The following is a 26,965-nucleotide window of genomic DNA, read 5'->3' on the forward strand; positions in this document are numbered from 1 at the left end:
TTAGCACAGTAGCTTGATCAGAGTTAGGGTGGGTATGTCTCCTCTCCTGGAATTTACACCTTCCAGCTCCAGTGTAGACATATCCGTTACTATGTGCTTGTACAACACCTTCAGAAGGCAAGCCTAGGAACTTAATTTCATAACTCTGCTAGACACTAAAACCATGGACTCAGAGATACTGGTTTTATGGCACATTACAACAATTTGTAACACACCGCACTGCCTGCTAACCCTTAACTGCCCACTTCATTTTAAGCAATCTCCTACAGTAGATGTGAACCCCTTATGCTTAACAATCTGTTCCAACTTGTATTTAGCTGAGACACTTTTGTTAACTTCCCCTGACTTGAAGAAGAGCTCTGTAAAGCTCAAAAACTTGTCCCAGACAAAAAACTTTGGTCCAGTAAAAGATATTACCTCACCTATCTTGTCTCTCTCATATCCTGGGACAAACACAGCTACCACAACACAGCAAAGCATCCTTAAAATACAAATGGTTTAAATACCCTACTGCCGCCAAACAAATACCCTGCTATAGTTGCAATGGGTGTAGTTAGTTTAGTTAGTTAGTGTATGTCTACACTTTAATAAAACTCCTGCGCCCGGCCCATGTCAGCTGACATGGGCTTGCAGGGCTTCGGCTGATGTGCTATAAATTTGCAGTGTAGACATCTAGGCTCAGGCTGGAACCCATGCTCTGTGACCCTTCGTGGGGGGCGGGGGAAGGAGAGTCTCAATGCCCAGGCTCCAGCCCAACCCTGGCTATCTACACTGCAATTTTATAGTCCCACAAGCCTGAGTCAGCTGACATGAGCCAGCAATCTGTTTTTTATTACAGTGTAGATATACCCTTAGTTTAGTTAGTTAAATGCTATTACTGATTTATTTTCAAACTTATGTAAATCTTAATATTAATTCTTGCTTGGGGGGGGGGGGGGTCCCATGTAGAATTGCATCCACAGGTGTTATGACAGTTGAACTACAACCTAGTAGGTCTGCAAAAATGTGTGCAACAAACAATAAGGTAAGTTTTGTATCTTGAGAAACTTATCTGGCTAAAATATGGTGGCGTTACATCTTAGATTCTTATGGCAAAATCCTGATCCCATTGATATTGATGGGAGTTTTACAGCTGAGTTCAGTGGGGCTAGGATTTCATCTTTAGGCTATAAATGCTAATGAATGTGGCTCCAGTTAATAAAGTAAGGTTATATCTTCCAAAGGTTTCTGTATGCTGCCTAAGTAGAGCTGCAGAAGAGGGAGGGTTCACAGCAGGGTGCTGGTGAGAAAGTGTTCAAGATGGGGAAAGTGATGTTGTGTCATTGACAAGGAGGAAGCCATAGAGAGAGGTAGAGTTGCCCCTATATCTAGATGAAGTTGCTGGCCCCCATTAGCATCAATGCCTCTATTCAGACTCCTCAAGTTCTGAGGACAAAGGCCTATTTTTGGAAAGCTCAAAAGTTCCTCAAGGCTTCTGAAGCTAAGCTCCTGTGGAACTTTTAAGCTTTTGGAGTGGAGCTCCTCATAATTCAAATCACTGATTATCCAGATAGTTCAAATGTGCTCTTAGACAGTTGGAATCAACTTATATATTGAACTATTTTTTAATAATAAAAGGATATTAAACATTTTAGGCTTAAGTCTTGTCTTTTAATGATAAAAAAGCATAAACATTTATACACTGCAGTTTGTATTGCAACAGATATATATTTTGACTCATATATCAAATTGACTTACCCTGTTTGTACATATGCATGTATGTAATTCTGTGCTAAAATCCATCACGGCTCAGCCTGACCTTTTTTCATTGGTTAACTTTATGTAAATTAATTATGTATGTAGTAGATGTACATTAATTATGTATATGGTAGTATATACAATAATATATATATTGTGATACAGGAGTGCCAGGGAGCAGTGGTCGAGGGGAAATATATAAGCCCTAGGCTAATTAAGGCATGGTTCCCTGTAGACTAGGGAGGGTTGTTACAAGTTAATTGGAGCACCTGTAGTCAATTAAGGCCCTATCAGGAACCTAATAAAACCCCCTGCTTCGGGCAGTCAGAGGAGGAAGGAGAGAGGACTGGAGCTGGGAAGTGTTTTGTGAGATCTCAAAGACCAGAGAACTGAAGTAAGGAAGACTCCCTCCCCCAGCGTCTAAGGACCGAGGGTAACCCCACCCAAGGGGGAAGAGGGTAAGACCCACAGGGGTTGAGAGGGGCCAGGACTCAGAGCGAGGAGCAAACCCAGACCCCTCCCCCTCTTCCCTCCTCTACCACCTTCCCGGGCCACTAGCGGGGCCTTCGGCACACAAGAGCAGGGGCAAAGGGTGGCGTCTTAGGCCCCCAAGAAAAGTGCAGGACCCACCATACGAACATAGGCCATCTTGTCACAATATAGATCTGTATGTAATATAATGTATTTCTTTTCAGCTAACTCATTTTTTTGTTGGCTGTCCTCCATCAAGGCATATTGTCATTCAGAGGCAAGTTTTAATTATCTTTTATTACTTCTGGTTTTTCATTTTAAAACAGAAGTTAAAATAAATGCTAATAAGGTATTATTGTTAGCCTAATATGCCTCAGTTATCCCATTTGTAAAATGTTGTACTTTATATTGGTTTTATACATAATTAAAAGAAAAATACCTCTCCCCTGCTGGGCACACCTTTTAGAAAATGTACATGACAAAATACATAGATTCAGCTTCTCTGCTTAGTGCAAAAAACCCCAAAACAAAAACCCAAAAATAAAAAAAATAGCTTTAAAATACACATTATCCCCTAATATACCAACTCTCAGTCACCTCCTCCTTCTACAGAAGAATTAAAAATAGATGAGCCTTGTAGCATAACCAGAAGCTCAATATATGTTAAGTTCCATAGTCAAGGGGCTCTAATGAAAAAACAGCCTAGCTATGTTTGCCACAGTGTGGACATCTCCACCATGGCACCAGTCTCCGGCACCGGTGGGAACAGCACCACTCCTGTCACTTGACAGATTCATCATCTTTCAAGTCTGAGATCGGGTCTTACTTCTCCCATCCAAGGAGCTGCTCTTGCCACTCTTCTAGGCATTTCCACTTGTCCATGGTCCAGGCACAGGAGTACCATCAAGTGATTGGCCAGGAGCACACTGGGGGGGCAGCAGGAGCAGAGCCAGAGGCTGCACCTGCCCCAGGTAGGCCAACTGGGCACTCCAGTAGCCCCATAACTGACCACAATGGCACAATTGATCTGGAGCGCAGAGTCCTCGGGCCAGAAGCAAGTGCGCATGGTTCTCCCCCTGTGGACTGGCCTGGCTGTTCCACCCTGGGGCATGTGCGTGGCTGGTGCACGGGGCAGTGCAGCAGGGGGCTGAGACAGCTGCTTCTTCAGGGACCCAGAGATGAAGTTAAGTGCTGAGCCAGCCTCTCTTACCTCCAGCCTTGGTGCTCTGTGTGCATCCCAGACACAGGGCTGTGCCACCAGCTGAGGCCCCATCTGGCAGCAGCCCAGTCTCTCCCTCTTTCTTCCTTCCCTTCCCCTCTGGTCTCACACTTAGCTTCATCTTCTCCTGCCTGGTGAGTCTGGGGGAAAGAGGCCTGTCATGGGGTAGGTACACCCCACCACAGGGTGTCAGGTCATGTGTGGTCCAAAAGAAGGGTAACGGCAGTATCGTAGCCAGTTAGTTCTTATACTAATTACCTTTACTAGGGCCTACTGGCTGACATCAATAAGGAGGCCTTTCTAGTCAGGGTAGCATGGCCCAATGGCCAGAGTCAGTAAACGGGCCTTCTGCAAGGAGCAATGTGGCCCAATGGCCAGAGTCATCATAGTATCCCACCTCTGTGGGATTGCATAGCCTGTTGTCCCATTGGGGGAGTTGGGCGCCACTTAGAGGAGTGGCGCCCCGAGTAAGGGGACTTAGGCCCTCCCTGCTTCTCCGAGTCCCAGCCCAGGGCCTTGTCGGTGGTGGGGGTGCTGACCACTGAGTCAGCAGGGATCCTCCCGAAAAACCCTGACTGGTTCCCCAGTTCACTCACTGTCAGAAAGTTTAAGTCCCCTGACCTGCTTCTTACCCTCTCCCCCTTGTCAAAGCTCCCCAGTTCCACTGGGTCTCTGGGGTCCTCAAATGGCCAAGCTCCCACCAGTGCAGCCCCTTCTTGGGGCTCATTGGGCAACATAGAGTCTGTCTGGCACTCTGGGAGCCGTGGGCCTGTAGAGAGAGCTCACAGCCTGCCCAGACTGAGCTGGGCTGCTACCTTTTATATGCTGCCTCCCTGCTGAGCATGCCCAGCAGGGTCGGAGGGATAGGGCTTCCTTAACCCGCAAAGCCAAGTTAATCCTCTTGGGGCTGGTGCGAGGTAGGTACACCCCGTCACAGGGCTCCAATTGGACCCTGGGATACAGACCAGACCTCCTTGTCCTATTGGCACCTCAAGATCTGGGCTCCCCCAGATTCCATGGTGAGTGCCTCAGTGGGAGGGGACTGTGGCCCCTAAAGCTCTGGGATGGGATCTGCTTTGCTGCAGGAGCCCCTCCTCCATTCAGTGTGTCTATGGGCCATAAGGGGGTTGGGGCATGGTGCTGTCAGTGCTCTGTCTCCATTCAGTGCCTCAGCCATGGTCAAGCTGTGATGAGGGCATGGAGGGGATCAAGCTGGCTGCCCAGGCCTAGGGGGCATTGGGTCACTGAGGGAAGCATTGCGGGCAACTTTGCCCAGTATGCCATTTTCCCTAAGTTACAATTTGGAATTGCAAACCAGCAAGCGCTGCTGGGCAGGTATGATTTTAACATGTGGGACTCCATGCAGAAATTGAAGGACTTGCTCCCACAAGAGGCCAGGCATGAGTTCTCCTCTCTAGTGGACCAGGGAGAATCAACGGCGAAGGCCTTTTTACAATCTGCTTTGGATGCAGCTGACTCGGCAGCCAGGTCCAAGGTTTCGGCAGTTGCCATGCGCAGGAGTTCGTGGTTATAGTCTTTGGGACCTCCCTCAGGAGGTCCAGCAGACACTTCAAGACGTGCCTTTTGAAGGAGCTTCACTTTTTTTGGAACAGACTGATGCGAAGCTTCAGGGTCTAAAAGACTCAACCCTTCTGGTACTCTGCCCTGGCTGGCCATCAGGATCTGCAAAGGAAGAAAATCAGGGGTTTTAGGCATAGGCCACCCCCCTTCTACTTGGATGTTAATGTCTGCCCCACCCAGGAATCCAAGGTGTTCTAAGCAGGCATTTTGATGGGGTGCTCAAGAATGCCATACCGGTTTCCATGATGCCAGACGCTGTTTATTCTTTATTTGCAAACCACCTTTCCTGTAGTCCCGTGGGATACACCCTCCAGTTTATTTCTACCCCTCCTTTCCACCCTCCCTCCCCATCCCTCCTCAGGGATCCCTCTCACAAAGAACTTCTGGTCCAGGATGTTCAATCTCTCCTTTGGGTGGGACCCATGGAAGAGGTTCCGCAGAATTTAAGAGGGAAGGGGTTCTACTCCTGTTATTTCCTAATCCCATAAGTCAAGAGAGGTCTCTCACCAATTTTACACCCATCTCAAGAAAATAAAGTTCCTCATGGTCACCCTGGCATCCCTTATCCCCTCACTGGATTCCCATAGACTGGTATGCCACCCTCAATTTAAGAGATGCTTATTTTCGCGTGTTGATATACTAAGTCCACAGAAGGTTCCTCAGATATGTAGTGAACAACTCAAATTACCAATATATGTTAGCATACAATTACAAAATGTATGGTGGCATAACCTCTGAGGAGGTTAGGGGTGCAGGTCTACCCTTATCTAGACGAATGGCGACTCAATGGTCGGTTTAGGGATCAGGTGGTGTCCAACATTCAACTCATCCAGTCAACGTTCAAGGCCCTAGGCCTTCTGATAAATGCATAAAAGTCTACCCTCACTCCACTGCAGAGAACAGAGTTCATTGGGGTGGTGCTCAACTCTACCCATTCCAGGGGTGCGATTCCAATCAATCAGATCCTTAATAACACACCTCAAAGGTCATCCAATTACAACAGTCTGAAATTAATTGTATGAGGCTTTTAGGTCACATGGCCTTGTGCACATACATGGTACCACACACAAGGCTGCACCTCAGACCTTTCCACACATGGCTGGCCTCCATGTACTCGCCAACATGCCACCATCTGTACTCACGGGTACCTGCACAGGTTCTTGTCTTTCTAAATTGGTGGTTGGATCCGCTTACAGTTTGTGTGGGAGTCCCCTTTAAGCGCCCTCAACCATCAATGACCCTGGTCTCAGATGCATCAGTGCTGGGGTGGGGAGCTCCCCATAGAACTCAAGGCCTTTGGTGGAAATATCAGTCCACATCAATGTCAGGGAACTCAAAGCAGTTGGCCTTGCCTGTCAAGCCTTTCTGCCCACATTATGGGCAGAAACTTGTTTGTTCTCACAGACAACACTGCAGCCATGTTTTATCTCAACAGGCCAGGACGAGCTTGCTCTTCCCTCCTTTGTCAAGAAGCAATACAGCTATGGCAGTTTTACATAGCCAATCAGTCTTGAGGCCTCTTACCTTCCCGGAACGCAAAACTGGCAGATCACCTCACAGGTCTTTCTCCAGTCTCCACGAGTGGTCCCTTCGCCTGGATGTGGTGAGAGATGTTTTCCAGCAGTGAGGGACTCCCTAGATAGACCTATTTGCAAACAAGTACAACAGAAAGTGTCACCAGTTGTGCTGTCTAAGAAGCCACAGTTCAAGTTATATCGTAGATGCCTTTCTACTACCTTGGATGGGACAACTTTACTATGCTTTACATCTTGGTCCACTCATGCACAGGGTGCTGCTAAAGATCAAGCAGGACCACGACCAGATTATTCTGATGGACCTAGCATGGCCCTGCCAACACTGGTTCTCTGCTAGACATCTCAGTGGTGACTCCAATCCCACTTCTGTTGCATCCAGACCTGATCTCCCAGGCCCACAGTCAGCTGCTCCACCCAAACCTGAACCTCCTTCATCTAATGGCTGGAAGCTCCATAGCTAAATCTCAGAGAGCAGGCTTGCTCAGAGCAAGTTTGTCAGGTCCTATTAGGTAGTAGAAAGCACTCCACCAGCCCTCCTCTCTTGAAGTGGAAGCAGTTCTCTGTTTGGGCATCCCAACATGGAGTCTCACCCGTGCATTCATCCATACAAGACATATTTGAATATTTATGGCATCTGAAACAGCAAGGCTTAGCAATCTCCTCTGTCAAGGTTCACCTTGCAGGGATATCAGCTTTCCACCCTTGGGTGGATAACAGGTCAATTTTTTCAGATGACATGTCTGTCCAATTCCTCAAAGGCCTAGAAAGGTTATACAGTACCCTTGAGTAAGAACCTGTTCCCCCTGGGACCTGAACCTGGTCTAATCAAAGCTTATGGGGCCACCACTTGAACCTTTGGCAATGTGCTCCTTGTTGTATCTCTCCTGAAAAGTGGCTTTCTAAGTCGCCATCACTTTGGCCAGAAGGGTCTTGAAACTCCATGCCTTCCCATCAGAACCTCTGTACACAGTCTTCATTAAGGATAAGGTTTATTTACATCCTCACCCCCGTTTTCTCCCAAAACTGGTTTCACAATTTCATAGCAATCAGGCACTCTACCTACCTGTCTTCTATCCAAAGCCTCATGCAAATAGGAATGAATGTCTTTACTCATCAGGGACAAACCCTAGCTTTCTACATAGAAAGAACTAAACCATTCTGAAGGTCCACTCAACTGTTCATAGCTGTAGCTGACAGTATGAAGGGTCTCACAATCTCTTCAAAGATAATTTCATCCTGGATTACTTCATGTATTCGCACGTGTTACGATCAGGCAGGTCAGCGTTTTGCCACCAACTAACCTGACTGTTCATTCCACAAGGTCATAAGCATCCCCAGCAGCATTCCTAGCGCAGATTCCTATTCAGGACATTTGTAAAGCAGCAACCTGGTTATCGGTGCACACATTCTCCTTCCATTATGACATCACTCAGCATTCCGGAGATTATGCCAATATTTGGTCAAGCTGTTCTGCAGTCTGTGTGTCCATGAACTCCAGTCCCTCCACCTATTCAACTGCTTGGGTTTCACATAGAGTGGAATGCACGTGTGCAATCACTCAAAGAAGAAAAAACGTTTACTAACCTTCCATAACTGTTCTTCTTTGAGATGCACTGAACATGTCCATTCCACGACCAGTCCCCCAGACCCCTCTACACTGGAGTTTTCCAGAAAGAAGGAACTGAGGAGATGTGGGGTCAGCTGGATGCTTTATACTGGTGCTGTTGGCATGCACTGGCAGGGGGCACCCTGACGGGTTCCATTAAGGGAAAAATTTCCAGTGATTGTGCTTGGAACGCACACATACCTAAGTGGAATGTATGGGTACATCTAGACTACCCGCCGTATTGGCGGGTAGTGATTGATTTATCGGGGATTGATATATCTTGTCTTGTTAAGACGGGATACATCGATCCCCGAACGCGCTCCCCGTCGACTCCGGAACTCCACCCGAGCGAGCGGCGGTAGCGGAGTTGATGGGGGAGCCATGGCCGTCGATCCCGCGCCATGAGGACCCAAGGTAAATCGATCTAAGATACTTCGACTTCAGCTACGCTATTCACGTAGCTGAAGTTGCGTATCTTAGATCGATTTCCCCCCCAGTGTAGACCAGCCCTATATGTGCAACATTTCTCGAAGAACAACAATAACTAATTTTTATCACTGAAATAGGTGCTCAGTGCAGATGAGAAGTTGGATCCATGAAAGTTTGCTCTGCACAGCTTCAGCTCCAGAGTAGATTAGAGCAGCACTGGGGCTGCTCTAACATATGCCAGCTGGCAAGGGCCCCCTAAGGCAGACCACAATGGCACTCCAGCCTCATCCCTTTCCCCCACTTGGCATGCTCCCTATGACATGGCTGGGAGAGAAAGTGGAATAAGAACCAGTTAAGCTATGCTGGCTCTATGTCAATTGAGAACTTCTCTCTGCTGAGGGAATTCACAGCTAGCCAGATGTGGCCAGTGTATGGCCATTGCACTGCCAGAGTGGTGAAAAAGGGGCCAGATTGAGACATTAAATATGGGCCAGATTTTCTCTATCAAAGCATTTGAGAAAGTTTTGGTGAATAGAGGTCAAAATATAGAACAAATATTGGACAGTGATAATTCTCAGACAATACTAGCATGATGAGTTCAGTCATTTACATTTTCATGCACTACTTTAGTAACAAATAAAAACCCTTAAATTATACTGATCATCTGTTTTATTTCCACAGACCTTCAGATATAACCTGTATCAAACATAATTTTACTACTTACAAAATACCTGGGTAAGAAACCTTGATGTATTAAATGACCATAAAAAGAAATATATGGCCTTTTAGATATAATTTATATATGAAAATGCAGGAAGCCACATATATATATATATAGTGGGAAAATTAGAATATTTCAATATTTATGTATTTAATCTCAATTTTATTTTCTTTCTCAGCATAGCAATGCAATACCAATTACTTTAAACAAATTAGTATTCTAAATATTTGTAAAGAGACATTCTCAACTTGAAACCTAGTCAACCAAAAAAAAAAGAAAGAAAGAAAGAAAGAAAGAAAATCTAGTTAAAAGTAGTTTGTTACTACACCTGTCCTTTAGTCCCCATCACAGGTTTTGTGTTTGATCCAATCCCATCATCCGATTTTTTTTTTAAAATGTTTTTCTCTCCAATGTTGCTGTCTGAAATATCCACACAAACAGGGAAAACAACTAAGGGCCTAATCCTTCACCCATAGAAGTTAATGGGAGTTCTGTCATTGGATTTCAATGGTAACATGATCAAGCCTCAAATGACTATACAGTGAAAGTGACTGTACACAAGGAGTGAAACCATGGCCCACTAAAGTCAATAGCAAAATTCCCATTGAATTCAATGGGGCCAGGAGAGCAGCCACATGCTCTAAGAGACGAAAGTTGGGAGGAAAAAGAGCTATTTTAGTTACTAGTTATGAGTAATGCTTATAACAGTAGTTGCTTACAGATTGTCAGATGCAAGTGTTATTTTTAAGTTGATGTCTCTTTAAGATGTCTAATGATATACATTACAACTGGCAGAGTTTACAACTTTATAGCAGGGGGATTTGGAAAAGCTTGTTTCGCATGTTTTTAAACCATGAAGAAAATTGCATGCTCAGTTTTAAATCTGCCTACTTAAACAATCCAATCCATTTTATACCAGAAAAGAGGGGAATATGGTTTGAAAAGGTGTAAAACTAACAATAAGTTTTTCCTTACACTAGGGAATATCTGTGGGATCCAACAACTGAAGACCTGGTAAGAGAGTTACCGGGTTTTACTTTAGTTGATGTGAGTGTGCATGTGTAACGCCAACAGATGGACAGGATTGAAGGAGGGACCTTTGGAGCTTAGTGCATGAGTCTTTACAGCATGAGCTAAAAGCCAACTGCCTGTTAGCTAAGGCTGTAGAGCAGACTCCTTTTATCTGTCTCTCTAAGTGGTCTCAGTGCCATTAGATGGGACACAACACCACACCTAGAAGGTGTGTGGGTTACACATGCAAAGAAGAAATATAGACAAATATACAGTATATTACCACAACTTTTCTTTTTTAGGTGGTAAATTATGATTGGGATAAGTATGGCTGCCTAATGGATCTTCATTATGCAATACCTTTTAACCCTGATATTGCCTTGTAAGTATAAAGCTGAAATATTGTGTGGCAAGAGGACTCCTTCCCACAGCGCTACATAGTTCTCTGACGCTGTAGTGGCTACTCCAGCTGAATGGCAAGCGTAACAATAGCCAGCCCAGTGCTGGAGGAAGGAATATCCACACTGCAGAAGATCCTTTGGTCCCACCCATGATGCTGCATTCTATTTGCCCACAGTGCACTGTTGTGTAGAGAGTCCTCAGAGCAAAGCCTCTGGGCCAGGGGTGGGCAAACTTTTTGGCCCGAGGCCACATCGGGTTCCGAAACTGTATGGAGGGACAAGTAGGGAAGGCTGTGCCTCCCCAAACAGCCTGGCTCCCGCCCCCTATCTGCCCCCTCCAACTTCCCGCCCCCTGACTGCCCCCCTCAGAACCCCCAAACCATCCAACCCCCTCTGCTCCTTGTCCCCTGACTGCCCCTCTGGGACTCCACTCCCTATCCAACACCCTGAGCTCCCTGTCCCCTGACTGCCCGGACCTCTATCCACACCCCGCCCACCTGACAGGCCCCCCCAGGACTCCCATGCCTATCCAACCGCCCCCTGTCCCCTGACTGCCCCCCGGGACCCCCTGCCCCTTATGCAACCCCCCCCCCGCTCCCCGCCCCCTTACCATGCCACTCAGAGCTCCAGGACTGGCAGCCGTGCCGCCCAGCCGGAGCCAGCCACACCGCCATGCTGCCCGGCAGGAGCTCGCAGCCCTGCTGCTCAGAGCGCTGGTGGCATGGCGAGCTGAGGCTGCGAGGAAGGGGGGACAGCAAGGAAGGGGCCAGGGGCTAGCCTCCCTGGCTGGGAGCTCAAGGACCAGGCAGGACGGTCACGTGGGCTGGATGTGGCCCATGGGCCGTAGTTTGCCCACCTTTGCTCTGGGCTGTACATTCCCTGCTTGTCCTTTATTCCTTTTGCACAGCAGCACCGCACTGTCCATGTTTCCCACCAGGGCCATGGAGTGAGAGGTATTTGCTCATTTATATACTTTTACTGAAGCATTATATTATACCTATATTGTTTATAGATATGATGGCAGCACATTTGTTAAAACAGTTGAGGCAAATTTTATATTATGGGAGGTTCACGGCAGAAGTGACTACAGCTACAACTCATCTATGAAGCAGGTAAGACATCTTTTTATTTAGATTATATTTGTCACTATATATTGTGGCAATTTAGGGTGACCAGATGTCCTGATTTTATAGGGACAGTCCTGATTTGGGGGGCTTTTTCTTATATAAGCACCTCTAGCCCCTGACCCCCGTCCTGATTTTTTACACTTGCTATCTGGTCACCCTAGTACAGTTGGGTAAAGCTTGTTTTTATACATGTTCAGTCATCTTCAGTCTGAATCACCCTGTTTGAATGGAGGTATTGTATAGTAGTTGCAGATTTCATTACTTGTAACTTTCAGCATTTAATTTATTGATTTTAACAGCATACATTGTTCAAAACTGAACACATGAATAAAAATCAAGAGGTAATTAAAGAAAAGAAAAAAGAATTATGTGCATGGTAGTATGGTTCAGGAAGTGAATCTTCAAAACCATCCTGAAGTTTTGAAGTCTGCCCTCTGTTTGTGGGGAAATGGGAATATAGGACTATCCATATAGAATCACAGAAATGTAGGGCTGGGAAGCTCTTAAGAGATCATCTAGTCCTTCCTGCTATGTATACCTAGACCATACCTGACAGGTGTTTATCTAGCCTGTTCTTAAAAAGAGATCATTGCAATCTCTGAAGTCAAATTCTGCCCTCAGTAATACCCATGCAATCCTATGAAAAGCAATTTCTATATAACTGAAAGCAGCATAGGCACCAACTCCGTGGGTGCTCCCAGGCTGGAGCACCCACGGGGAAAAATTGGTGAGTGGTCTGCACCCACCGGCAGCCAAGATCCCCACCCCCACCCCAGCTCACAGCTGCCTTCTCCCCTGAGCGCGCCACATTCCCGCTTCTCCTCCCAGTGCTTGCATAACAAGCTGTGGGAGGGAGGGGGGAGGAGGAGCAGGAACGCGGTGCCCTCAGAGGAGGAGGCGAGGAAGAGGCGGGGCTGGGGTGGGGATTTGGGGAAGGGGTTGGAATGGGGTGGGGAAGGGGCAGGAGGGGGCGGGGCAGGGGTGGAGTCGGGGTGGGGGTGAGGGAGGGTGTCGAGCACCCATTGGCACTTGGAGAAGTTGCCGCCTATGGAAAACAGAATATAGCCTTTCATTTTTAAGCAGAGTGACATGCTCCCCAGGACACTCAAAGTCAGATCATGCTGTCAAAGTAATGTATGGAAGGCTAGGAAATGGAATTATTGCTAGACTAGGCCAGAATTTGGCAAAAATAGGGATGAGCTTTAGCAGAATTGACTCTTCACAGTTTGGAAGATGGAAATGGCTGGCAATAGAAAAGCCATGGCTTGTGTGGCATAGCTGCTCAATACATCATCATCCCTACCCCTGCAGGAAGATACTAAAGCAAGACAGTACTAACATTGGGTTTGGTTAAAAAAAAAAAATGGAAATCAATCGTTGACTTCAATGGCTTTGGTTCAGGCCTCTTACCTGAATTACCTTTTGCTGAATCTTCATCCATAGTATGGGATTGTGGGAGCTCAGAGGACGGCAGACTGGATTCCTCTGACAACAGTTCATAAAAGAGCCATAATGTTATGGGGACTGGAGTCTTGGGATGTAGTCCTTCTTATATAAGTGAAATCAGAGTATAGTCCTAAGTGCTGCAATGGTCAGTACCTGAATGACCATGATTGATGAAGGAGCACCTGTGGAGGGTCACTGTCTGGCTCCTCAGCTGTGTTGCATCCCACTTTGTTTTGATGTCTCATTGTTTCTTGGACACCGTACATTTTTCCTAAGGCTATGTCTACACTCCAATTAAAAACCCACGGCTGGCCTGTGCGAGCTGATGTAGAGTCGTGGGGCTCAGGCTATGAGGCTGTTTAATTGTGGTTTAGACATTTCAGGTGGATGGACCTGTGCTCTAGAACCCTGCGAGGTGGGAGGGTCTGAGTGAGAGCTCAGGTTGCAACCCAAGCTCAAACGTCTATACCCTACACCGCAATTAAATAGCCCATTAGCCCAAGCCCCGGAAGCCTGAGTCTAATTGCAGTGTAGACATATCCTAAGTGCTTCAATGTGTCAGTCCCCTTCTTTTTTTTCTTTTTTTTTTTTATTACTGCCTTTCTGGTACCAACTCCTGAGAGAATGCATAGCTCAGACATTGTAGATGCTGTAAGGGCTACAAGTCCACTTGTTCCTTTTCCTTCTCAGAATGTATTTTTGCTATGGCTACAATTTACATTAGTGCTATTTACATATCATGGTCAAGTCAAGCCCATTTAATTTGGCTCCCTTCAAGAAGCATTTATTTTATTCTCATCGGTGCTGCCTACTTCAATCAGTACAGGTAGCTATTGAAACTTGAAGCCCTACTTGATGTTAACATTCTTATTCCTAATATTATTATCCCAATATTTTATTTTAAAACAATGTACCCCCTAAGGACAGAGTCTTTCCCCAAGTATGTTTTGTTGCCTTAGATTTGTACCGGGGTTCTTTCATTATAGGAGCTATATAAGATAAATAAAATATACAGAACCACAATGCCCAAGACCTATGTAAATACTGTATTACCCTTCAGAAAATAACACAGGGATAGAGAACTAATATTTTTTTTATTTTGTACATTTGAATTCTTTTGAATAGGTGGGTTGTTTGCGTGAAGCACAGACTTGGATTTCAATGCTTGAGGAACATGAAAACAGTACATTAGACGAAATATGGGGGCCACAGGTAGGAAATTATATGTTTACAAATAGTTTATGAAAAATATGAATGAACTCTGCAGCTGTCTTACTTGGCATTCTCACACTATTAGTATCTCTGGGAGGGGGAAGTCTAATTAAAGCATGATGGAGCAAGTGGAATACAAGTCAGATGGCAATACAGTAATTATCTGACAATGCTATGGAAGGATATTGTTATTCCGAAAGACACTAACCCCTTGTTGTCATGTGTCTGGTTGAAAGAAAATCACAAACATCATTAAAATAAATGAGTGTACTAAAATATTGTATAGCTTTACGAGCAACTGAATTTCTTTTGTAGTGGTAAACAGCTGGACACAAGGGAGGGGCTAACCCTTGAGAGATATGGCAAGCCATGTGACCAGAGGGAAAGTGTGGAACTAATGGAGTCTCCCCAGGCACAAATGTAGGGGCTGAGGGCTGTAAGAAGGCTGTGTGTTTAAGCAGTTAGAGTGAGTAAGCAGCAGCAGCGTGTGACCCTGTTACAGCAGTTTCTTGGGCACAGGGCTGGAGTCTGGCTTGAGAGTTCTACAAAAGCATGTGTGCTGTATGTTCAGAGAAACAGAACTTTAGGTGAAATCCTGGCCCCATTAAAGTCAATGAGAGTTTCATTATTGACTTCAATGGGACTAGGACTTCACCAATATAATTCTATGTATAAAAGAATTACACCTCAATTTTGTTTCACTGATTTCTCATCCAAACAAAATCACTTCATGAGGCCCCAAATTGGCTTTCTGCTGGGCCAAAGGGGCATTCGTATGATTCCGATTCACTAAACTATTGTAATCAGCACTTAAGTGTGAGCAGCTAAATCCTGGAAGATCAATGGCTCAGAGGGGCAAGAAGCTGGATGATTCCTGGACAGTTGGGAGGAACTTGGGGGCGGGCACTATCTTGGCAGGAGTGTGTGGTTGGGACAGTGAGGGCTGTGGGGAGGGCTCAGTGAAAGAAGGAAGGACTGTGTTGCCCTAGGTGGGAGGGTGCATGAGCTTGGGGAAAGGACTATGATTGAAGGGAAAAGGACACAGTTGAACTGGGAAAGGTAGTGAACACTTTGCACTTAGACTAGCATATGTTCCTAGAGAAGCTGAAGGCTGAGTAGCTGAGGAGCAATATATTCCACCAGGCCAGAGGTCCAGACTGAGCAGCCACCTAACAGCCATGTCACCAGGCTGTGCGTCTCATCTTAATGTGCACCACCAGGGCAATTAGAGGCCTCAGGTTGGGGGTAAAAGTTTTGGGCATCTCCAGATGTAGGGGAAGTTAGTTCTATTGCTTTTTTTTTTTTTTTTAATGTTTCAGTGTTGACGTTGAATGCCCTTATGTCCCCAGGCCTTTTCAGCCCGTTGGTCTGTCTGAACCCATTCCCTTATGTCATGTTCTGGGTAGGGCCGCCCAGAGGATTCAGGGGACCTGGGGAAAGCAATTTCGGGGGCCCCTTCCATTAAAAAAAAAGTTGCAATACTATAGTAACATGTATTTGGAAATGTAAAAAATAACCAGTGAAATACATTTTTAATAATTTGAAAATACACGAAATACATTATTTAAAAACATTAAATGCTTTCATGGTATGTATACATTTGCAATTACATAATGGAGCTGTCGCTAGGTGATGGTGATGGTTGGTGCCAATGGGTTGTCGCTGCCTGAGGGTGGCGCTGCTGTTGCCCAGGGCTGGGCCGGGAGCTGGGCTCTGGGTCGGGGGGTGCCTGGCTCAGAGCTGGGGGTCAGGGCTGTGGGGGAATGGGGTTGGGGGATGCCCGGCTCAGAGGGGCTGGGCTAGGGGCTGGGGGTCAGGGCTGTGGGGGGAGTGGGGTCAGGGTGGTGTCCAGCTCAGAGGGACTGGGCTCGGAGCTGGGGGTCAGGACTGTGGGGGAGGGGTCAGGGGGGTGTCTGGCTCAGAGGTGCTTACCATGCTGCTTACTCCCGCCTTTCCCGGAGCCTCAGCACGCCACGTCCAGGAGCGGCCCTGGACAGCGCTGCAGCGGCATGGCTCCACGGGACCTGAGCTCCCGCCGCTCGGAGCTGTGCCCCCTTACCATATGGCTCTGAGTGGAAGGAGCTCAGGCCACGCCACTGCAGCACTGTCCAGGGCCGCTCCTGGACGTGGCACGCTGAGGCGCCGGGGGATGGGGGAAGGTGAAGGCGGGGGCAGGGGGGAGCCTCCGATATTCTCGTGGGGGCTCTTGCAGGGCCCAGGGCCTGGGGCAAATTGCCCCACTTGCCCCCCCCGGGCGGCCCTGGTTCTGGGGTGTGGTTGTTTTACCACCTGCCCTGTAACTCTGGGTGCCTTCAATGCTTTGCTGCTGTGGGTCATAGCCTGGACACTGACAGCCAGGGCCGGCTCCAGCTTTTTTGCCGCCCCAAGCGGCGAAGGAAAAAAAAAGAAAACAAAAGAAAAACCCGACTGAGCTGCCGCCGAAGTGCTGCCGAAGAGGAAGAGAAGGAGGGAAGGACCCGCCGCCGAATTGCCACCGAAAGCAGAAGCGGAGCGATTGAGCTGCCGCCCTAGAGGAAGCAAGGAACTGAAGGACCCGCCACCAAATTGCCGCCGCAGACCCAGACGTGCCACCCCAACAACGGACGGAGTGCTGCCCCTTTCTATTGGCTGCCCCAGGCACCTGCTTCCTTTGCTGCTGCCTGGAGCCAGCCCTGCTGACAGCCAACAGACAAGCATGCACTGTCTGTTTGTTAAGCAGCTCTGGCTCAGCACTCTGATTCCAGTAGCTTGCTTGTTACACCCCAGCCTCATTCTGGCATCTACCAGCTTTGGTTACTACTAGCCAAGTGACTCCAACACACCCCCAGTCCTGAATTTTCCCCAAACTATCTGCTCTGAAATGTCCAGATCTTTCCTGGAGCATTCAGAGGGCTAAGAAGGTTTGCTTGCTCCTTTAAAGGGTAAATACCCAGCAGCTTGCCACATTAACTGGAGTTAATGAATCCCTGTCACTTCAATTCAGATACAACACTGGGTTGGTTTAGATTTAAATTAAACAAGTTTATTTTAGGGTGTAGACAGTTTGAAACAAGGCAAGGAAAGTGTGGGAACCAGGTTTCTCCCTTCCTTGCTAGCCAACATAGCTGGCTAAGTATATAGAGCTTGTGAAACCAACCTCCAAGGAGTTATTGCTTTGTCATATATAGATAGATGAGAGAGAGGCAGGCAGGTAATTACAAGTCCAGAAACTTAGACAAGTAGGTGTAAGTGTTTGTCAAAGCTAGTTTAAAAAATCTCCTTTATTGTTTCTATTCAGAATTACAGATCCTGCTTTGAATCTGAACTTGGACCTCTAGGAGACCTAAATCAGCTGTATCAAATTTTGAACCACTCTGGTTACAATTCTGTCATTTGGCCTACTGAGTACAGTGGCATTTATGTGTTCAGAGTGAAGATAGTGGACCCAAATTTCAGGTTAAATATTTCTTTTTTGACATGTAAAAAGTCTTTTTAATGATTGATTTAGGATTAAGATTAATAAAGTAACCACTGTTGTCATTTTAAAAAATTATTTTGTTTGAGGTATCACTTGGCCATAGATGTTGCAGGTATTTTCCACTACCAGTTCTAACTGATGGATGGTTCAGATATGGTTCTGAGGGTCTTCAACCCTTTCATTGTGCAGCTATTATTTTTTCCTCTTAGATTTCTAGTCATTTTCCGTATAGGCTGCTATAAACATAATGTTCATCCTACCTCTATGGAAAGGAAGGCAAGAGGCCTTCAACATGTGGATTTGACAACAGGACCCACTGGGCCAGATTGTAATTTCAATTACATTCGTGTAAATCTGGGATCTGACAGTCAAACCGTTTTTTTTTTCCTAAAGTGACTGTAAAAATGTCATCTTACTTAACAGATTTTCTCTTTCCTTTTATTCAGAGTAATCTCTGCAAATTTAGGCTAAGTGACTAAAAGAAAGTTATTCCTGTTAGCACTGCAGAACTAACCTACATAGGAGTTGGTGAACTGGATCTATGAATGACAATTCAACTGCATAAATGCCACTGAGAGTATAATCTGAAGACAGTGGGGTTGCACAGCTGTAACAGAGGGTCTAATTTGGCCTAAAGGTGATGATATATGTCTGAGCATGGAAAACCCCAGCTTGGTTCTCAGAGCTCAGGTTGAGTTTGTAGGGCTGGTATTTGGAGAAAAAAATCTTGTGTGAACTGAATATATTTGATATGGAAATCATTGAAAGACAAGAAATATTGAACTGCACAATGACATTTTTACAGTTACTTATCAAAGGCTAGCCACACCTTAAGGATATTTGCCTTCCCTTTAATAAACCATTTCAGTTTCTCATTTTATCTACCCCATAATGTAAAGGAAATTTTTAATAAACTCCATAAGGGATTCCATTTAGGAATATGTAGTAACACGAATCCTACATATTGTCTGAAACATAGTGAGAGAGACCCATAAATACCGTGTCATGTATGAGAGGGGTAGCCGTGTTAGTCTGGATCTGTAAAAAGCAACCGAGGGTCCGAGGGTCCTGTGGCACCTTTAAGACTAACAGATGTATTGGAGCATAAGCTTTCGTGGGTGAATGCGTATGCGTCTGACGAAGTGGGCATTCACCCATGAAAGCTTATGCCCCAATACATCTGTTAGTCTTAAAGGTGCCACAGGACCCTCGGTTGCTTTTTCCATAAATACCGAACACTCACAGAGGTATTTCATTGATAAAACGTCAAAGGAAGGATTTCATCTCTGCCTTATGGCCCCTTTGTGCAGGCTGCACCTCCCCTGAAGAAGGCCCTGACAGGATACACTAGCACAGGGGTTGTGTCCCCCAATGCAGGTGCCACCAATGCAGGTGCAGATTGAGGGCAGGATGGGCACTGGCCAAGATGTCCCTATGACCCAGCTATTCCCTGCTGCACACGGCCCATAGCAGCTAGAGCACAAATTAGGCCCTACACCAGCCCTAGTGCCACTGCCAGGATGAATCTTGTCCAACATGTTTTTTTCCAAAGCAGGGAAGGTGTCAAAACTCACCCCAGGATGCTCCTGGAAGTCAACACCATTACAGAAAGTCAGTGTAATGCCCAATATATTAAAAATCAATATTACATTAACCATATTGCCAACCCCAAATGTTCAAAAATCATGAGTGAAACCGCCAAAATCATGAGATTTTATTTTTAAAAATTATATTGTGTTTTTGGTTTATCTTTTGAGTTTTGAACTCCCCCTGGCCTTTGCTGTTATGTATGTTACAATTACTGTCAGCCATTTTCCCAAATTTATTGAGTAAGGTGATTTTGGTCCCTCTGCAGGAGCTCTCACCTCCACACCTGCCCATCCTCTTCCTAGCAATTTATTCTGCCCCCAACTTCCAAATCAATCCTTTTCCCCTGTCACAGAATCATAGGATCGTAGGACGGGAAAGGACCTCAAGAGGTCACCTAGTCTAATCTCCTGCGTTCATGGCAGGACTACGTATTATCTAGACCAGGGATGGGCAAACTTTTTGGCCCGAGGGCCACATCTGGGAATAGAAATTGTATGGCGGGCCATGAATGCTCCGAAAATTGGGTTGGGGGTGAGGACTCTGGTTGGGAGGTGCCGGCTCCGGGGTGGGGCCAGAAATGAGGAGTTCAGGGTGTGGGAGGGGGTGAGGGTGGGGAAGTGGGGTGCGGGGGGGGGCGGTGAGGGTTCCGGCTGGGGGCACTGGCTCTGGGGTGGGGCTGGGGGTGAGGAGTTTGGGGTGTAGGAGGGTGCTCCAGGCTGGGACTGAGGGGTTTGGATGGTGGGAGGGGGATCAGGGCTGGGGCAGGGGAGTTGGGGTGCAGGGAGAGGCTCAGGGGTGCAGGCTTCGGGCACTGCTCAAGTGGCTCCTGGAAGCAGCGGCATGTTCCTTCTCCGGCTCCTACACGGAGGCGTGGCCAGAAGGCTCTGCACACTGACCCATCTGCAGGCACCATCCCTGCAGCTCCCATTGGCTGCGGTTCCCGGCCAATGGGAGCTGCAGGGGCAGCATGTGGGGTGGGAGTAGTGTGCAGAGCGGAGGCCCCTGACTGCCCCTACGCATAGGAGCCAGGGGGGCCATGCCGCTACTTCCAGGAGCGATGTGCCATGGCCCCCGACCCTGCTTCCCGGATGGAGCGCCGGAGCGGGGCCATGCCACTGCTTCTGGGAGCGGCGTGGTGTGGCCTCCGACCCTGCTCTCTGGCTGGAGCGCCAGAGCAGGGCAAGCCCCAGATCCTGCTCCCCAGTGGGAACTCGAGGGCCGGATTAAAACAGCTTGCAGGCTGGTTCTGGCCCACCAGCCGTAATTTACCCACCCCTGATCTAGACCATTTCTGACAGGTGTTTGTCTAACCTACTCTTAACAGTCTCCAATGATGGAGATTCCAAGTACTCCCTGGGCAATTTATTCCAGTGCATAACCAATCTAACAGTTAAGAAGATTTTCCTAATGTCCAAACTAAACTGCCCTTGCTGAAATTTAAGGCCATTGCTTCTTGTCCTATCCTCAGAGGTTAAGGAGAACAATTTTTCTCCCTCCTCCTTGTAACAACCTTTTATATATTTGAAAACTGTTATGTCTCCTCTGTCTTCTCTTCTCAAGACTTAAGAAACCCAGTTTTTTCAATCTTCCCTCATGGGTCATGTTTTCTAGACCTTTAATCATCTTTGTTGGTCTTCTGTGGACTTCCTCTAATTTGTCCATAACTTTCCTGAAATCTGGCACCCAAAACTGGACACAGTTGAGGTCTTATCAGTGCAGAGTAGAGTAGAAGAATTACTTCTCATATCTTGCTTAAAACACTTCTGCTAATACACCCCAGATTGATGTTTGCTGTTTTTGCAACAGTGTTACACTGTTGACTCTTATTTAGTTTGTGATTCACTATGACCCCCAGCTCCCTTTCCACAATACTCCTTCCTAGACAGTCATTTCCTATTTTGTATGTGTGCAACTGATTGTTCATTCCTAAGTGGAGTATTCTGCATTTGTCCTTATTGAAATTCATCCTGTTTACTTCAGACCACTTCTCCAGTTTGTCGTTTAGAATTTTAATCCCAAAGCACTTGCAACCCCTCCCAGTTTATCATCCACAAACTTTATAAGTGTACTCTCTGTGCTATTATCTAAATCACTGATGAAGATATTGAACAGAACTGGACCCAGAACTCATCCCCACAGGACCCCAATTGATATGCCCTTCCAGCTTGTCTGTGAACCACTGATAACTAATCTCTGGGAATGGTTTTCTAACCAGTTATGCACCCACCTTATAGTAGCTCCTTGTAGGTTGTACTTCCCTAGTTTATTTATGAGAAGGTCATGTGAGGCAGTATCAAAAGCCTTACTAACATCAAGATATACCACAGTTACCGTTTCCCCCCCATCCACAAGATTTGTTACTATGTCAAAGAAAGCTATTGGGTAGGTTTGACACAATGTGTTCTTGACAAATCCATGCTGTTACTTATCACCTTATTATCTTCTAGGTGTTTGCAAACTGATTGCTTAATTATTTGCTCCATTATCCGGGTACTGAAGTTAAGTGAACTGGTCTCTAATCCCCTGGGTTGTCTTTATTCCCCTTTTTATAGATGGGCACTATATTCAGGGGTGACAGTAACACAGAAGACTTACCAGTACGGGGGCCTGACTCCGGGCCCCCAGAAGCAGCGGGGCCTTGGGCAGAAGGGGGCAGAGCTGGGGGTCAGCCTCCCCCAGCCAGCCCATATATGCTGCCTTTTAAATCGCTGCGCCGCGGGGCAGCTGCCCCTTTTACACCACCATCCCACTCCATCGGCGGCCTTGCCGGTAGGGTCCCTACCAGCAGGGCCACCGGGAGCGGGGACAGGGGCAGTGACGTTAAAGCGCTCCCGCGGCTGCGCTTTAATGTTGGCTGCATACAGGCAGGTACTGGCGGCCACTTCTTACCGGTACGCCGTACTGGTCTACTTTCACCCCTGACTATATTTGCCCCTTTTCGGTCCTCTGGAATCTCTCCCATCTTCCATGACTTTTCAAAGATAATCGCTAATGGCTCAGATATCTCCTCAGTCAGCTCCTTGAGTATTCTAGGATGTATTTCATCAGGCCCTGGTGACTTGAAGACATCTAACTTGTCTAAGTAATTTTTAACTTGTTCTTTCCCTATTTTAGCCACTGATCTTACCGCATTTTCACTGACATTCACTATGTTAGACATCCAATCGCTATTAACCTTTTTGGTGAAAACTGAAACAAAATTAATTTAGCACTTCTGCCATCTCCACATTTTCTGTTATTGTTCTCCCCCACCCCCATTGAGTAATGGGCCTACCGTGTCCTTGGTCTTCCTCTTGTTTCTAATGTATTTGTAGAATGTTTTTGTGTTACCCTGTACTGCCTCCCAGCCCTGAACCAATCCCTGCATCAGTTCTGCCTCCACATCAGTTCTTTCCAGCCCTCCCAGCCCCACATCTACCCATCCTTTCATCTTTTTTCCCTCCCAGCCCCCATCAGTTCTGCATCCAGACCCCACATCATTTCTGCTGACTAGTCCCCATATAACCCCCAACAATTTCCCCCATCCATCAGTTTGGCCCCCCCATCCCTACCTCTGCTCCTCCTGGGGTTCTTCACTCCTTCTCCACCTCCAAGGGGATGGAGGTGCTCCAGCAGAGTCCCATCCAGACTAGGTGGGCAGCTCCTAGGGTTCTGCAGCTCCCCAAACCATTTCAGGCTGGTATTACAACAGATGAGGTGGGAGGAGCAGAGGAACTGTCCCATTGCTCACAGGAGAGGAGTGGGGAGGAGGAAGTGGAGCTGCCCAGTACTGCTGGGCTCTTTCTGCTCCCCATTATCCTCTCCCCTCCTGTGAAAATGGCTTCAGGTTGCTGAGGGTAGAGGGAGAGTGCTCTGCTTGCTCCTGCAGCAGCTCTGATTGGCTGATCTTCCCCAGGAGGCAGGCAACTGGAGAAAAGAGCCAGTCAGTGGGTTTTCCCCCAGGCAGGCTGAAATTCACTAGAGAGCTAAAGCAACTCACATCATTGCAAGATTGGCTCCAGCCCCAGGTGAAATCCCATCACTTACAAAAAACTCAGTAGAATTGACAACATTGCATTAAATTATGAAAGTTATATAAAAGTACATGGTTTAAAAAAATAATTTGAATGTGTTTATTCAAGTTTAAATAAAGTTTATAGTTAGTGCTTGAGGTGGGGTGAATGTGGGCATCAGATGGTTTCATTGTGATTCTGTGTTTTCATTCTGAATATTTTTATAGTTGAGAAAATATTTGTCTTTTTTTATATTCCAGTTTTTGTGACTTAAATACAATCTTTGCAGTCCGTACATATGGCATAGTAGAAAGGTAATTGCTAGTAGCCACAACTAAATGTAATTTATTATTATTTAATATTTATATAGGAATAAAAATATTGTTATCCTTTGGTGACACTCCCAGTCTTACAGATAGGTAATGAGATCTTAGAGATGATATCCAAATCCAAGCCTTTGGCCTGATGGTAGGGTACAATTTCATTCCAGTTCTAACGGTATTCCCCATTTTAAGTATAGGCGATATCACTGGAACCAGTAATATTTCTAAACCAGAATGAACTTTTATAGTGTTCCCATTGTACTCACTCACCTCTTTATAAAGTGTTTGATCCTGGTCCCACTAAAATCATAGAGTCTTGCCATTGACTTCTATAGAAAATCATTTGGATTTTGCTCTTGACTTCTACATCATCATGACCATAAAGAAGAGTAAAAGAGAAACTTAATCATTAATCAGCTATATTTTCATGAAGATGCATATCATTTTTAAGAGTTTTCAGAAGACATCATTCCAAATAGAGTTATGTCTTCTGTCAATATAAAGTCAAAGAGATTCTTGACTAAATAAGGGGAGAATTTGAAAATTTACCACATCTATTCTTAATCGAATCTCATTTGTATTTCAGTCCAAACATTGGTAAGGTTGCTGGCTTTTCAATCCTCATACTGTCCATTTTTGGGGGCATCCTTGTTATAAGCTACTTCAGGTATGTGAAGATTTATCGAGCACTCATTTATGTTGATCCACTCCCATCACATGACCAACAAGATCAAACAAGAAAGACAGCACATGAGTTGAAGAAGGACCAATAATTTATCTACCATACTGATGGCATTCTGTGTAAAGAAACTGTAAGAGTACATTGGCTTTTTAAATAATTTCAATGTTGTTGGATGGGTTAAGGGTTGTTTTCACAAAAAAGCTTTTCACCTTTCATATAAGACTAATGTGACTCGTGTTTAGTTTCCAGTTCCTGTTTAGTTTTCAGCTGTACCATTGAGCTTAACATATCCCATTGGTTTCCTTTGTGTGTGTGTGTGTGTGTGTGTGTGTGTGTGTGTGTGTGTGTGTGTGTGTGTAGATGGAGGGCAGTTTATGGCCCCCTTAGTAGCCACCTCTCAAACCAAATTAAATTAAAATACATTTATGATCTTTAGGCTTGATTCAGCCCCAATTTATGCTGGCTTTCATCAGGATAACAAGCCTGCATGGCTTTTGGCAATTTGAAATCTGGGGGACAGCTGCGTCAGTACAAAACTTCCACTCTATCGAGGGCCTGTATGCAGCCACTGCAGTCCCCAAAGTGAGCAACGCTGTTTAGGGCAAGGAGATATGCTGATTCAACATATTTTTTTGGATGGTGTATAGTGACTGGGCTCCTGTGAAACCCTAGTTGCATTTTAAAGCTGCCGTTCCCCATGAGTGCCTCCCCTTCACAAGTATGAATCAATGAATCCCCTAGTCCATAAGACAGTTAAGACCAGATTGTCAGCTGGTGAATGTTTGAGCAACTCCATTGACTTCAGTGTAGCTACACTAATTTATACTAGCTGATGATCTGGCCCCCAGATTCTAAGAATCACTTATACTTTGAATAGATCAGAGCCTTGTATAAAAAGTATGTTTCAAAGACTTGGTAGATAATGCTACTTCTAAAATATTCTGACAGCTATAATTCTCAATGTCTATTATAAATTTTATGGCAAATAGCAGTTACTCAGATCTGAAAACTTCTGTGATCACATCTTCAATTTAAATATATTATTGGTTGTAATGTATTGAATGTGAATCTCGGTAGCTGCAACTGCATGCAAAATGTACTAGATTTCTGTATACAAACTTTAAACAAATTTTGTAACCTTTTAGTGAACTCAGATGTTCAACAGACCCCATCGCAGCTCCTTCAAGTAACTAGTATATTTTGTAAAGCTTCAAAAGAGAATCAAATCACATCAGCTACTGTAACTTAATACATTCAGACACAGTAAATTGAATATTTTTATTACTAACCTAACAGGTATTGCTTGAGCATTTGAAATAGAATTTACATTGTTTAAAGTTGCAATTGATTTTATATTCCTGAAGGAATTTTACTGGTATGATTTTATTGGTGTTTAATAAAAATGTTAATTTATACAATAAAAATGTAGAGTGGCCTAGTTTATCATAAGAGTTTCTCATCTACTTTAATCGTTAATCTCGTAAAAAAGTTGAAAGACATGATATGGCAATTAGAAACTATAAAAAAAACATTTTAATCAGTTTCCGTAGTTCCATTTGAGGACATGTTTCCACTGCTAGCCAAAATTTTCTAGTTGTCAAAGTTAGTTATTTTGAAAAGCTTATATTCTCAATGCATTGGTTGTTTTAGTTGGTATAGATGATTGGTACAATTAAAAATCCACACAATTTAATGAATAAAGATAGCTCATTGTTTGAGCCTTTGGACAGGGTTACAATCATTTTATTTCATACAAGATAACAGAATCACATTCTGCTGTGCATGAAAATCATAAAAGCTAATACAGTGGTGCAAAACTGCCTCAAAGAATTCTTGAGCATTTGGCATGATTCACACCTCTGACATTTAAGTCGATTAGAAGTTTTGCATTGAGGCTTGAAAATTTGCAGCTGTGAATTTTTGACCTGAAGTGAAAGCAGTTCATTCCTACTGAAAACATAAAGTGATCATGTATGACCTTAAGATAGTATGGTGTAGTTAGTGTATTGAATGCAGAGTGGTAGCCAGGAACTCCCAGGGTCTCTTTCTATCTCTGCCAGTGACTAGCTTTAATAACACTTTGCACTGGCATAGCTCTTTACATTCATTGTTTAGGCAGACTTCAGAACACCCCTATGTGGAAGATATATATCACTATTTCCATTTTTGAGATGGGGAAACTGATGCTTAGAGACCCGCTTAAAGACCCATAGCAAATTAGTACCGGAGCCAGCTTCAGAACTTCCGACTCGCAGACTCTGCCTAACTCAGACGCTCACAATGCTCCTCTCTTCCCCTGCCATCAAGTCACTTAATTTTTCTGTCTCTGTTTACTTATTACTAAAATAGGAATAACAACACCTAGTATGAGAGGATTGAAGGGAACTTTTTTTAGCATTCTGCAGTTTGCTAGTTACATCTCATT

General features: G+C 45.4%; 1 protein-coding gene across 1 annotated transcript in view; it reads left to right on the forward strand.

Annotated features, from left to right (window-relative positions):
* Window positions 1-18,025, forward strand: part of CATSPERE (catsper channel auxiliary subunit epsilon) — an 89,923-nt gene extending 71,898 nt beyond the window's left edge. Inside the window, exons 14-20 of the mRNA XM_065589979.1 lie at window positions 949-1,024; window positions 2,433-2,485; window positions 10,280-10,313; window positions 10,613-10,692; window positions 11,724-11,823; window positions 14,410-14,496; window positions 17,774-18,025. Coding sequence (XP_065446051.1) covers window positions 949-1,024; window positions 2,433-2,485; window positions 10,280-10,313; window positions 10,613-10,692; window positions 11,724-11,823; window positions 14,410-14,496; window positions 17,774-17,971 — 628 coding nt within the window. The 3' untranslated portion in view covers window positions 17,972-18,025. The remainder of the gene's footprint in view (window positions 1-948; window positions 1,025-2,432; window positions 2,486-10,279; window positions 10,314-10,612; window positions 10,693-11,723; window positions 11,824-14,409; window positions 14,497-17,773) is intronic.
* The last annotated feature ends 8,940 nt before the right edge of the window (window positions 18,026-26,965 follow it).

Source organism: Chrysemys picta, chromosome 3, assembly GCF_011386835.1.
Source record: "Chrysemys picta bellii isolate R12L10 chromosome 3, ASM1138683v2, whole genome shotgun sequence".
Lineage (NCBI taxonomy): Eukaryota > Metazoa > Chordata > Testudines > Emydidae > Chrysemys > Chrysemys picta.